Source organism: Bombyx mori, chromosome 24 (genome assembly GCF_030269925.1).
Source record: "Bombyx mori chromosome 24, ASM3026992v2".
Lineage (NCBI taxonomy): Eukaryota > Metazoa > Arthropoda > Insecta > Lepidoptera > Bombycidae > Bombyx > Bombyx mori.
Window position 1 is genome coordinate 10,653,919 of NC_085130.1, and position 13,275 is coordinate 10,667,193.

The following is a 13,275-nucleotide window of genomic DNA, read 5'->3' on the forward strand; positions in this document are numbered from 1 at the left end:
TGTCAATTGATGCATTTTTTTTAAAAGCTGTTCTTCCATTATGATGTGTTTTTTTTTGTGCTTTCCAATAAATTATATTTTTTAATATCTAAATTCTCCATAGTTATTTTTGTGTATTTATATTTTATAGTACCTATGTCAGTTTAATTTTTAATTTTAGATTATTCTAAATATAGTAGAACTATAATAATATACGGTTGGAAAATTAGACTCAAACATGCTAATAATCATAATTATATTTTAAATATTATTTTACAGTAAAAAAAAACATTATAGAACACTAATTTGTAAACCGATAATAATCGCTATTAGAACGGAAATAGTAGTAATTCGACCATAGATAAAATCAATGGAGAAACCAAGAGAAACGCGCACAGAACGCACTGCAACTCTAGCAATGTCCGCGTTTGTCTATTTCTTTTCCCTTCTCGTGCGGCCGTGTCACCGCGTGGTTCACTGTCGCGTTTCTAAAAGAAACATACAAGATGGCTATAAGACCTGTTTACAGGCCGACAATCGTCAAAAAGAGGACGAAGAGATTTATCAGGCATCAATCGGATCGCTATGACAAACTTAAGAGGAATTGGCGTAAACCTAGAGGTATGTTCACATGTCATTTATAAAGTTGAACATAAACTTTGTAAAAACTGTGATTAAGGACTAATATCACCCGTATAGTTAAATTTTAGGAATTGATGCAATATATAAACGATTGTTACTATATTTAATGTGATTTTTTTTTATTTACAAAAATAACCTGTTCTTAGGTTATGTATTGAAACCGTATTAATTAAAAAAAGAATACAAGTGTACTAAACGTAATTTCTACAGCATTATAACCAAAAATATTTTATCTACTAATTAATAAAATTACAAATCTTTACAATTCTCATTCAAAACTAATCAACACATTTCAAACAGGAACACATTTTTTCTATACAAAACATGCAAGGGCACTCTGTGTTATACATCCTAAATATGATAATTACAATTTGTTACCTTGCTACATAAAATCTGCTGAACCCTATTCCGGACAGCTTTGAAGTTGTCGTTCGGTCATATTGGCAGAAACATTTTAATAATAAGAAAAATTACACTAGAAATATGCGACTGAAGGTTCATTAGGCCGTGGCTTCGATGTTGAGAACATATATTGCATGAAGAAAGTATCTTAAGTAAAGAGCTGTCATGGGGGTCTGGTTTGAGGGACAAGACACACCTTAATTAATTCGAGGCATACAAAATTACCAAGAGAGCAACAAACAAATATTTTGTCAATATTTGATATTTATCATGCACATGGGATCGACATCACTGGCCTGATGGATAAAGCCCCTGCTGTTCTCATATCGAGCAATGCAAGATTGTCACTGTTCAATTCCTGAATGCATGTTCACAAATGACTCACAATTTGAACCCTTGGTAATTGATACACAATTGGGATACAGACTGAGTCGAGTCTCAAATTGCATGTCTATGGGTTACAATAATCACTTCACATTAAGTGAGCCATGAGCTTGTTCATTTGCTATTATGATAAAAATAAAAAATCTCCACCTTAATGTTGAAAAATCTATACTACCCACAAGTTCTGACAGACACAAAAACTAGCACATAATTGTTAAATCGTTAAATAAATTTCAGGTATTGACAACAGAGTCCGCAGGCGGTTCAAGGGTCAATACTTGATGCCCAACATTGGTTACGGTTCCAACAAGAAGACCCGTCATATGCTCCCAAATGGATTCCGTAAGGTTTGTAATGAATATTGTAAGATACACAAGCAGATCGATAATTTAAATGATTTTTGTACACAACAATTGACTGTTTACCGTGCTATCATCCCAGCCATACCATTAGCTAATATGATATGCAAAAAATTATAGTTTAAGGTTTCAAGCTATAAAGAACTGTTTCTCCACTCGGATATTATTATTTGGAATTTGAGGCCTTAATTCCATCAGATCCATACTTTAAGATTATAAATGGTATTTTTTGTTTGTCCTTCTTCCCATCGAGACAAAACAATAGATTGATATGTTATTTAAAAGTGATCATATTAGGTCAAGAGTGTAAAATGTATGCATTAGTTAATCCTCTAGTGATAAGTGTATGCAGCCCGTTTTTGCATCTTTACCAGACATTTAAAGTTCAAAATTTGTAAAAAGATATGTATGGCTTAACAAAAAAACTTCTTCGACTGTTTAAACAGAGTAAACTTAATTGTAGTTCAATTAAAAATGGTAAACTGTTGATGCCGATACCAAATAAAACGCACCTATAATTAAAAGATATATTTTGCGTATAAAACCTCCATGATATAGCTGTTTATATGGATTATTTCTCTCATTTCTGTATTACCGTCTATTAGGGTGTTTCCCAATGTGGGTCCCATGCTCCACAAGAGGGTAATTTGATAATTAAGGGAGGCAATTGCACTAAATTAATATAGAAAATCTGTGTTAACATTATTTTGAAATTGAATTTCAGTTTTTTATTATATGTTCTGATAACAATTTCATAGTGATTTCTTCCTAAAACCTATCATTTATGTTAAATGAACAAATCAATTTTTTTATGTTAAACTTTCAGCATGGGGGGCATAAAAATTTTAGAGGTGTTACAGCGGTCTACTGGTGTTTTGTTTACTGGTGGTAGTACCTCTTGTGAGTCTGCACGGGTAGGTACCACCACCCCTCTTATTTCCGCCATGAAGCAGTAATGCATTTCGGTTTGAAGGGTAGGGCAGCCGTTGTAGCTATACTTGAGACCTTAGAACTTATGTCTCAAGATGGGTGGCGCATTTACGTTGTAGATGTCTGAGCTCCAGTAACCACATAACACCAGGTGGACTGTGGGTTCGTCCACCAATCTATGCAATAAAAAAAAATAAAAAAAACATACAGACAGACAGACAATCCAATTTTCTTTATATGGATAGATTTCTAACTTAAAACTTATGTATGGGGGCGGGCAGAAAAATTTTAGAAATGTTACAGTGGGGCGTGGTACAAAAAAAGGTTGGGAAACACTGGTCTAGTCTAAAGGGGTTAAAACTTCAATAAATTTACCAATAAATCTTTCAACAGGTCCTAGTTCACAATGTTAAAGAGCTGGAAATCTTGATGATGCAAAACAGGAAGTACTGCGCAGAGATCGCTCATGGTGTCTCTTCGAAGAAGCGGAAGCTGATCGTGGAAAGAGCCCAGCAGCTCAGCATCAGAGTGACGAATGCGGCCGCTCGCCTCCGCTCCCAGGAGAATGAATAAATATAATTGTATTATAAGTTCCGCTGTGCATTTTAATTTTCGTTTCCTTTTAACATCATATTGAGAGGGGCTGTTTGGTTTAAGCCAGTGGTCAAGGAACCGGGGTAAATTACCCCAAATGGGGTAAAATGAAGTTTTGGGGGGTAAAAATGAAACTTTTGTGAGTAAAAAGTATATATCGTCGGCTTATTGCAAGAACTCATTAACTGCAAAAAATCACTAAATGCGTTTTTATCTATAATGGGCTCATTTTTGCATATTCTACAAAATGCAAAAACACGCTAATTTCTAGCTGGCCAATTTTAGCCGTTACGTCTTTGGTAGAAAATTGATAATTGCAACTTTGGAAGTCAGGCATTTACAAAGATTCACTAAGCAGCACTAGTTATTTTTATTAAATGGATAATTATTTGAAAACAGCATACATTACATTACAGAACTCATTTTCAGCATCTAATTAATTTTATCAAAACAATGTAGTATAATATAACTTAAAATTGTATTTCGATAAAATTCATTATTTACATTTAGTTAGTTTCTGTAATGAATCATTTCATCAGAAATGCACAATAAGTAATCTTAATGATTTTTATCGATATTAATATAATATAAATCATAATATTAAGATTTCCATAAAATCATTTATTCTTTTTCATTATTTTTTCCATTTTGTTGATGGCATGATTTTAATAAGTTAACATCGATTAACGGCCGTTTTCAATAACCTATCTATCCCGAGTTTCGGTTACTAAAGATAGACAAATCTATATTTTTGTCCTTACTTACGTTCCAATAACCTATCGACGGGCAGCAGTTCCTATCGGATTTATCTATCCATCGTCGGGAGGACGTATAGCCTGCTAAAGATAGAACGCTCATACAAATCGTGCTTACTTCCGTTTCAATATGAGTTTTAAGTAACTCTCCGGTAGGCGGCGCTATCTCTAGTATGGGCATTCGCTTATCTGTCAAAATCGGCCGGTTACATGTTTATCTTTCGAAAGTAAATCGCTATAATTTAATTGTTTCTCTTCATATTGGCATATTGTAGCAGTGATGATAGTGATATGGAATTATTTCAAATGATAATGGATTGTGATGCAGATAGTGATAGTGAGGCCGATATCATATGGTTAGGAAAATAAAGATCGTCTGAATTACATGGCGAAGATCAATAATTACGAATTTGACTATAGATTTCTGAGCAAAGGTGTTAGAATGAATTGATTAATTTAATGAGACCATATTTGAGTGTAACGTCAAAAAGGTAAGATAAATTTTAACCATAAAAGTACTCGTTATTACAACTTATATTTGTTTATAGCAATAGCAAAATTATACCTAATTTTTGTTGTGTTACAAAATCACACTCAACAGGAATTCTATAATACTGCTGGATTCCCATGGTGCCCTAAATGACATTCATATACTAATACAATAACCTGGTAGGCTATTTACCTTCATTCTTATTACAGACTGATACCCTTACATTTTATATTTGTGTTACAGATTCAAATATAGGAGAGGAATTTAGAAATAGAAAAAGAGTATTTTGAATGTGTAATTTGTGTGCAATGCATCATTGATGTTTCAAAATGTTGTTGCTTGATGGCCTGGGTCTACTCATGATGCAACTATAATTAACCATTCCGATTGAAAAGGTATTTCTTATTTATATTACCTTATTTATATTATTATTATATATTATTATTATATTTTTATTTATTTATATTATATATTTAGGTGTTTATATGAATTTAATATGACACTATTATAATAAATTATCTACATATCAAGAGAACATTGATAACAAGGTGGACTTGGAAATTGCTATTTGCTTGCTGATAGAGGCTATCCCCACAACCCTATCTTTTAACGTGATTAATTAACCCACATACTCAATCGGAACGATTTAAAATGAATCACATATTAAAACAAGAAATACTATAGAGAGGTCATCTTTTTTTTTAGTTAAGAGCTTGTTATACTGTATTGTAAAATAATTTAAGCGAATAATGTATAATTTTCAGATGCATTGGTGTTTGTAAAAGAAGACTCCCTGTATATCATTGAAAAGTAGATTAAAACTAGAAAATATGCAAGCTGTTATTATAGCTGCCATGCTGCATAATATCGTCAGAAGTATGAATTTAGAAGAATTAGAATCAGAAATTTCAGTCGCAGATACATTACAGGAAAATAATATAATTGTTCGTAACAATTTTTCAAAACTTACATCTGAAATACAACTATGTACTTATAAATAATTGCTTCCAAAGATAATTTATAAAATAAACTCCAAAGATAATTTGACTATTTTTTATTTTCCAAAATGATAATTACATGGTAGTTAGTACATGCAAGATATTAAATTTAGAATTTGTACATATGCTTAAAAAACTATCTAACATAAAATTATTATTGCCTACTTAATTTATGAAATTTAATATTCCTTTTAAGTAATTTTTAATTTTTTAAATTATCTAAATCTAACTTAACTTTTGCTACAACAATCTCCTTTTCTTTATTTTCCAAGTCAAGTCTCTTTTTTGCTATTAGATATTCTGCTAATGCATTGTCCCTATGCTAGCCTTGCATTTCTTTTCTTCCATCTTGTTTCCGCTTGGCTGTAAAAGTGTTAAAAATATTATATGTGACCTACAACAATGTGCATGCTTTATCCAAAATTTCATCTGCAATCCTTACCACCTCCAGCCTGTAACAAAGAGCATAATTATTTCAAATACTACGGCAACCTGAAGAAAAAATCATGTTCATCAATGTGTTATTAAAGACAAACAATCAACTAATTATACTAACCTTACTAAGGTTGTTTCTTATGTTGCCGTAGCGTTCTTTAAGTTTTCCCATTTTAGTCGAAGCTGCGATGGAGTTCGTGGGAAACGACGAATCGACGAATTAAAATCATTTACAAGGGTTTGCCAAGCCTGCTCCTTCAATTTATTGTTTGTGGCATTTGTTGCCTTATTATTGAAATGTTTTTTCGCCGCCACAAGTTCTGCTAGAATCATCGTCTCATCTTTTGTCATGGGTGCTGCCTTTCTTGACTGAAAAAGATATATTTTCTAAACTTGAACTCAAACTTTTCAAAGTAAAATTATTATTATCAATGTAGTTCATAGATACTTACAGAATTCATTTTATTTCACTGTAGCTCTTTAATTATAAACACACTTAGAATTATAAACGAAAGTTTTAAAGCGTTTTGGAGGTAAGTCATCATCTAATATAGTAGGTAAACAATAGAAAAACAAACAAAAGAAACTGATCACTGCTTATTGGCAAACGGACTGTCAAAACGTTTCGTTTCATAGTTTCGACTAGGATAAAAATAGCAATACGTCCAATTTAAAAAAATCTACATATGTTTTTATTACTTTTTGTTATAAACAAATGTGTTTATGATAGTCTACAATATGCTGGTTAAATAATAGTTATAATTTAGAATAAAATAAAATAAGTCTTGATCCTGATGTTGTTTCGTATTTGTAGTAGAACGAAACGTATCAAGAGGCTCGGATAAATCGGAGGGAAGAAGCTATCTACTGTTGGTTAAAGAGAGATAGCAGTTATCCGTGATTGTGAAACGCAAACTAAGGATAGATACGCTCTTGCTGATATTCGGAGATAGCTATCTATCCGAAAACTCAGATACGTTATTGAAAACGGCCGTAAAAGAATTTAGTAACTTCTTGCAGGCTAAGTGGTACCTCGGTTGTAGTTTAGTGAGTTATAATTTAGGGTTTGGTGAAATGCGACAAAACAGCTTGTCTAGGGAACACGGGGCATAAGACGAACCCGACGAACGCGGGCGAGGGTGGGTTTACGCGGGACGAAAGAGTACTGCCTCGCTCGCTCAGTTTGCGGCGAGATACGTTGATTACCACGCCTGTTATAGAAGTTAATGATTTCTGACAAAATGCAACGAAATAAATGTTTCAAACAAGGACGAGGAAGCAAGATGTTGGAGCAATTGAAGTTCCGAACAACCTATTACTGGTGGTAGGACCTCTTGTGAGTCCGCACGGGTAGGTACCACCGCCCCGCCTATTTCAGCAGTAATGCGTTTCGGTTTGAAGGGTGGGGCAGCCGTTGTGACTATACTGAGACCTTAGAACTTGTATCTCAAGGTGTGTGGCGCATTTACGTTGTAGATGTCTATGGGCTCCAGTAACCACTTAACACCAGGTGGGCTGCAAGGCCATTTATTTATTTATTTATTTATTTATTTGGGAAACAAACAGTACAATACAAAACATAAATATTTAAAAAAATATAGCTAAAACAATAACCAAATATGTTTCCACAATCAAAATCACATATAAGTAGACAGTGAACAAGAAGAGAAATTTAGAAATTTAAATTACAAAAAAACAAAAGCAACACAATACGCACATATCATTTTATACATTAACTTACACTATAAAACTACAACACTTATCGGGCCAAATCACCCTATAAACACTCCAAAACAGCTTTTCTATATGCTACAAGTGACAAGCAAAAGATGTCAGCATTAGAGAACTTAGCATCATACAACCTACAAGATCTACGGACAAAAGAGTTAGAAGCATATTTCGTTCGAGCCGTGGACATGTGGAAGGTCTGTTTAGAACGCGCGGAAATACGACTACATTTAAATGAAATTTTGGAAAGAAGATAGCTAGAATCAATCTCGTTATTTATTATTTTATATAAAAACATTTGATCCCTCAGTAGCCTGCGATCGACTAGAGAGACAAATTCTGTCGGTTCTGGAGAGTTAAAGCGACGACAATGGTATAAAAGATGCCTAAAAAACCTTTTTTGGACTCTTTCTAGTCGCTGAATATAAATATTATATTGGGGGTTCCATGTGACGGAGCCATATTCCAATATAGACCGTACAAAACTGTTGTACAACAGAATCAAAGTAGATGGTCTTTTAAAGTCTTTACCAACTCTAAGTATGAAGCCTAACATTCGAAAAGCCTTATTTACTATTTCATTAACATGAAAATCAAAAATCAAACTGGAATCCAAATAAATACCCAAATCACGAACAACTGTGGTGCGTACCAAAGTTTGACCATTAATAGAATAGTCATACAAGATATTCGATCTTCCACGTGAGAATGTTATAATAGTACACTTATTAGTATTCACTGTGAGTAAGTTATTTTGACAGTAAACAAATAAGTTGTTCAAATCATCCTGTAATTCCAAACAGTCGTTTAAGGACTTTATAACTTTATATACTTTTTTGTCATCAGCGTACATAATGAATTTGGATTTCTTGAAAACATTCGAAACGTCATTGACATATATATTAAATAACATAGGACCGAGATGAGAGCCCTGAGGAACTCCCGAGGGAACAGGTGCAAATGATGAACAAAAACCATTGAAAGTCACAGCCTGACTGCGATCTCTAACATAAGACTCGAGCCATCGCAGCAAATCACCGTGGACCCCAAGTCCATGCAATTTCTCAATCAAAATGTCAAAATGTATTCGATCGAACGCTTTGGAATAATCCGTGTACACCACATCAACCTGATGACCATCCTCCATGGAGCTCAATACATAATCCAAAAACTCACAGAGGTTTGTCTCAGTAGATCTATGGCTTATAAAACCATGTTGTTGCTCTATAATATGAGGCCTAATCAATGGAAATAAAAAATCATAAACTATACGTTCAAACATCTTAGGGATGGCACAAATTTTAGAAATTGGTCTGTAGTTAGCTATGTTATGTTTATCACCGCTCTTAAAGACTGGCACCACGAACGACCGCTTCCAAATACGGGGCATAACACCAGTTGATAATGAGTGATTAAAAAGAAGATGCAAAGGGTAACACAGCTGAGCGTAACATTGTCGCAAAAAAACAGGCGGAATACCATCCGGACCAGCACCCTTGGAAATATCAAGATTTTTCAAATATTGCTTGACTTTACCCACCGAAATAAAAAATGAAGAAATATCTACACAGTTAAGGTCGTAAGAAGCAGGGGTATAACTTAACGATGATGCTGACTGTGTATTGTTAGTTAAAAAGGCAGAACCAAAATGAACATTAAATAAATTACATATTTCAGAACCATCAGATGAGCACCTATCATTTAAGAACAATTCGTTAGGAAAATCCCCAGCACTCCTCTTGGATTTAACAAATCTCCAAAATTGCTTACTGCACTTCAAGATATCATCCTCACACTTTGTTATGTGTGCATTGTAACAGCAAATTTTTAAGGCTTTTTGTCTTTCACGAAGAACAGAAAAACTTGAATAGTCGGCCAATCGACCATAACATTTCCATTTCCTGTGAAATTTTCTTTTTTCTTTAATCAACTTGATTAAAGCAGAGGAGTACCAGTAAGGGAAATTGGAGTTACCTCTTACGACCTTCACAGGCACATTATCAGAAATAATCTTGTCTAAGATTTCATGAAACTTGCCCACAGCCATGTCGACATCAAAATTCATAAAAGATTGTTTCCAATCAACACATCCACACATCTAAGCAATAAATAAAAAACCTAGCAAGCGAACACCTGACCTACAATAGCATCATTCTTTCCACGAGTGTAGAAGACGTTAAATGATACACTGGAGAACGGGTAACATCGTTATCTGAGAATCATACCAGTGGACTACGATTGCCAACTTGTATTTACTGATTGGATGGTTGGTATGGCGTATGGAAAGCCCGTACAAGTTGGTACCACCATCGAAGCGAAGCAGCATACGGAACAATTTAGATTTAGATTTCGGGTCTCAATATGGGTGGTGGCATTCACGTTGAGATCTCTATGAGCTGCAGTCATCACTGTAACACCAGACAGGCTTTTTTATATTTTTTTAGGATTGAAGGATTACTGGTGGCCCGGAGGCCTTTCCAGATTCACCAGGACATGTGGGCTATCAAAGGCCCAGCCAAGAGGGGTGGGATTTGCTAACAGCTGTCCGTGCGCCTCCGAAAAAGACCTAACAACTCAAGAACAGCTGCTTCGCGAATGAATCTACTACCGGATCGGAATCGCGACCCGCTGAGAAGATCCGGCGAGAAACTCAGCGAGCTGATGCAAAAACGTAATCAGTTTCTGTTATGCTTAATGCTATACTTAGTTCAAGTTACCCACCTTGAGGTGATTGAACATAAGTATTTAGAATTGGGCCATACACAGAATAATAATATGGAGGTCGATAATATGCATAGTTCTATCGAGAATCAAATGCGTGTTATGCCAATTTTTTCTATGATAGACCTCTGTAATGTTTTAAGATTGACTAGATCGAACAGAAAGCTAAACAAGAAAAAAACAGCAAAGAAGCCGTATGAACCTATGAGCCACTCTGATATCTTGAACCTAAAAGAGTTGAGAAACAAATTAATGTATAATAAGTCAAACCGGCCTAACATTGTTCAATATAGGTATGACTACGTTTCCAATTTTAAGAACCTAGCCTGCAGAGCTACAGCATTGGTATAATAATATACCTGATAAAGAAGGTCCAAATTATCTTAATGAAGAAGAAACCTCTGATACAGTTTTTTTAACCTAGCTCATTTTTTAATTGTTTTATGTTTTGTATGGTGTTTAAGCTCAGTTCCTAATTTTCATTAAAAAATACATGATTGAATGAATACATGAGTGATTGACCAACAGGGAGAAGAAAATAATTTTTAGTTTATTATTGAAGTCATCCTGGCCTAAAAGATAAGACGTCCGATGCATTCGTATCTAGCGATGCATCGGTGTTCGAATCCAGCAGGCGGGTACCAATTTTTCTGATGAAATACGTACTTAACAAAATATGTTTACGATCTACTTCCACGGTGAAGTAATAATATCGTGTAATAAAAATCAAACTCGCATAATTATAAAATTACTGGTGGTAACACCTCTAGTGAGTCCGTACGGGTGGGTACCACAACCCCGCCTATTTCGGCCGAGAAGCAGTAATACGTTTCGGCTTCAAGGGTGGGGCAGCCGTTGTGACCATACTGATACCTTAGAACTTATATCTCAAGGTGGGTGGCGCATTTACGTTGTAGATGTCTATGGGCTCCAGTGACCACTTAACACCAGGTGGGCTGTGAACTCGTACACCCATCTGAGCAATAAAATAAAAATAATATTATGAAAAACTTTTGAGACTGCGAAGTTGTCGTGAGTACTTGGCAATATTAGCTATTGCAAGTTGGGGGCTATAATATGAAAGATGCTAAAAAGAAGCAATTTCGTTTTTCTTTGTTCTTCGCCATGGGGTAATATTAACTTACACAAAAATATTTTGGGATAATAATTAAAAAAGTTCCCCGCCGCTGGTTTAAGTGATATTTATGCAAATGTACAGGAGAGCCATTTAGTTTAAAATTAAAAGTATATGTGTGCAATTCACACGTGGTAGAAGTGAAACCTTCAAAAATAAAATACAATTATTCTAAATGTCTTAAGTATATGTAAAAAAAATTCATTTGTAAATGATTGTAAATCATCTTTTATAGTATGAGGTAGCGCCCGCTGTGAATTGATATTTTAACTTCACATATAATCCTAAATTAAAATTCACTACAAGGGGTTTCATACACACGTTAGTATTAAAAAATCTCATAGGTGGCGCTGTATTAAAAAAACGCTACGGACTTATATTTTCGTTTCATCCACTTTGAAATCACAACGATTCTAAAGAAGTTTCACTTCAGAAAATATAACAGAAAAAAATTCTTCAGTTATTTTAACGGGGTAAACTTAATTGAAGTTCAATTAAAAGCATTGAATTTTTAATACTAATAATAAATGTACAGCTCAGTATTAACGATCGTAGACCAGTTTAGTTCGTCGTTATACGGAGCGTCGCGGGAATTTCCGCTTTTTGTCTTCCCCTACCTAATGGTTTATAGTACTTTATAGCGTAAGGAGCAACTCCAACTACGCGCGAAACTGTTTTTTCAATCAAATATCTGCCGACCGCATAGCGAGAAGGCCATTGCTACGTTTTTCCCTGTCACTGAGAAGATCCGGCGAGGAAATCCGTGGGCTCCTTTGCTACCTTATAAGACAACCTCTGTGTTTGAACTTTTTGGTGGAGACGCGAGGAGTGAAGTCGTGTGATTTGTTTTATTTTGTCTATTTAGTGTTTCTTCAGGTTTAAATGTGTAATAATGGTGGTTTATTAACTGTTTAATATCTGTGAAAGTGCACAAATGTGGGAAAATGAAACAAAGCCGCTGGACGCAGCTGATCGGGATCCTCCAAAAAGTCCACTGAAAAAATCTCAATAAATTACCACCATTTTACTGAGATTATATTTCATCCCATATCATTTCAGTTAATTTCGTTTTCATAATATTTCATAATATAGTTTTTCATAAAAAAAGGTTTTCATTCAAATTAAATTAAGACTTGACCTAAAGGTCTTAGTTACCAGGTCATAAAATCCCTTAAAAAAAACGAACTTCAAGACTTTCGATTAATTGAAAAAATGCCTTCGAAGATGCATGCCGCAGGAAACTTATAAATTACTTTGACTTAATTTCCGGCTTGAAATCGGGCGATAATTTTTTTAAGTTCGTATTATTTTTAAAGAATGTTTTCGGTTTTAAACTTTAAGATAATAAACAAATTGTAAATTCTAAAATTGATTTTTTTTTATGAGACCAGCGTACGGTCCGTCCTGGTCAGTGGTCATCCTCGCGCATAGACATCAAGTGTGCTTAGAGCGAGTTTTTTGACGCTCACGATTGCGTAAAAATTAACACAAATTTGTATGGAGTTGGAACAGTGCCCCTAGCGGCAAACGTAGGCAAACGTTCCAACTCCATACAAAATTGAGTAAAATTTTACATTATCGAGAGCTTTAAAAAACTCGCTCTAAGCATAGAGGAGCACAGTGACAGCCATTGCTTGCCGCTGAATTTAATAACTCGCTTTCTCAAATGTAATTCATTTATTCACGAATAAAGGTTCTTGGATAAAGGAGATCGAAATAATTT

The 13,275-nt window shown here is 34.4% G+C and overlaps 1 protein-coding gene, 1 long non-coding RNA gene and 1 other non-coding gene across 3 annotated transcripts; all 3 read left to right on the forward strand.

Annotated features, from left to right (window-relative positions):
• Positions 1–414: 414 nt before the first annotated feature.
• RpL32 (ribosomal protein L32) lies at positions 415–3,290 on the forward strand. Its single transcript, NM_001098282.2, is given in 3 exon segments — positions 415–600; positions 1,645–1,754; positions 3,090–3,290. Coding segments are annotated over 3 exon segments (405 nt in total). The 5' UTR covers positions 415–485; the 3' UTR covers positions 3,270–3,290.
• On the forward strand, positions 947–1,077 carry LOC119630532 (small nucleolar RNA psi18S-841/snoR66). Its single transcript, XR_005246277.1, has one exon. It is a non-coding gene; the product is annotated as a small nucleolar RNA psi18S-841/snoR66 (small nucleolar RNA).
• Positions 3,291–4,942: 1,652 nt separating the features above from the next.
• On the forward strand, positions 4,943–5,577 carry LOC134201280 (uncharacterized). Its single transcript, XR_009976504.1, has 2 exons — positions 4,943–5,223; positions 5,300–5,577. It is a non-coding gene; the product is annotated as an uncharacterized LOC134201280 (long non-coding RNA).
• Positions 5,578–13,275: the final 7,698 nt, after the last annotated feature.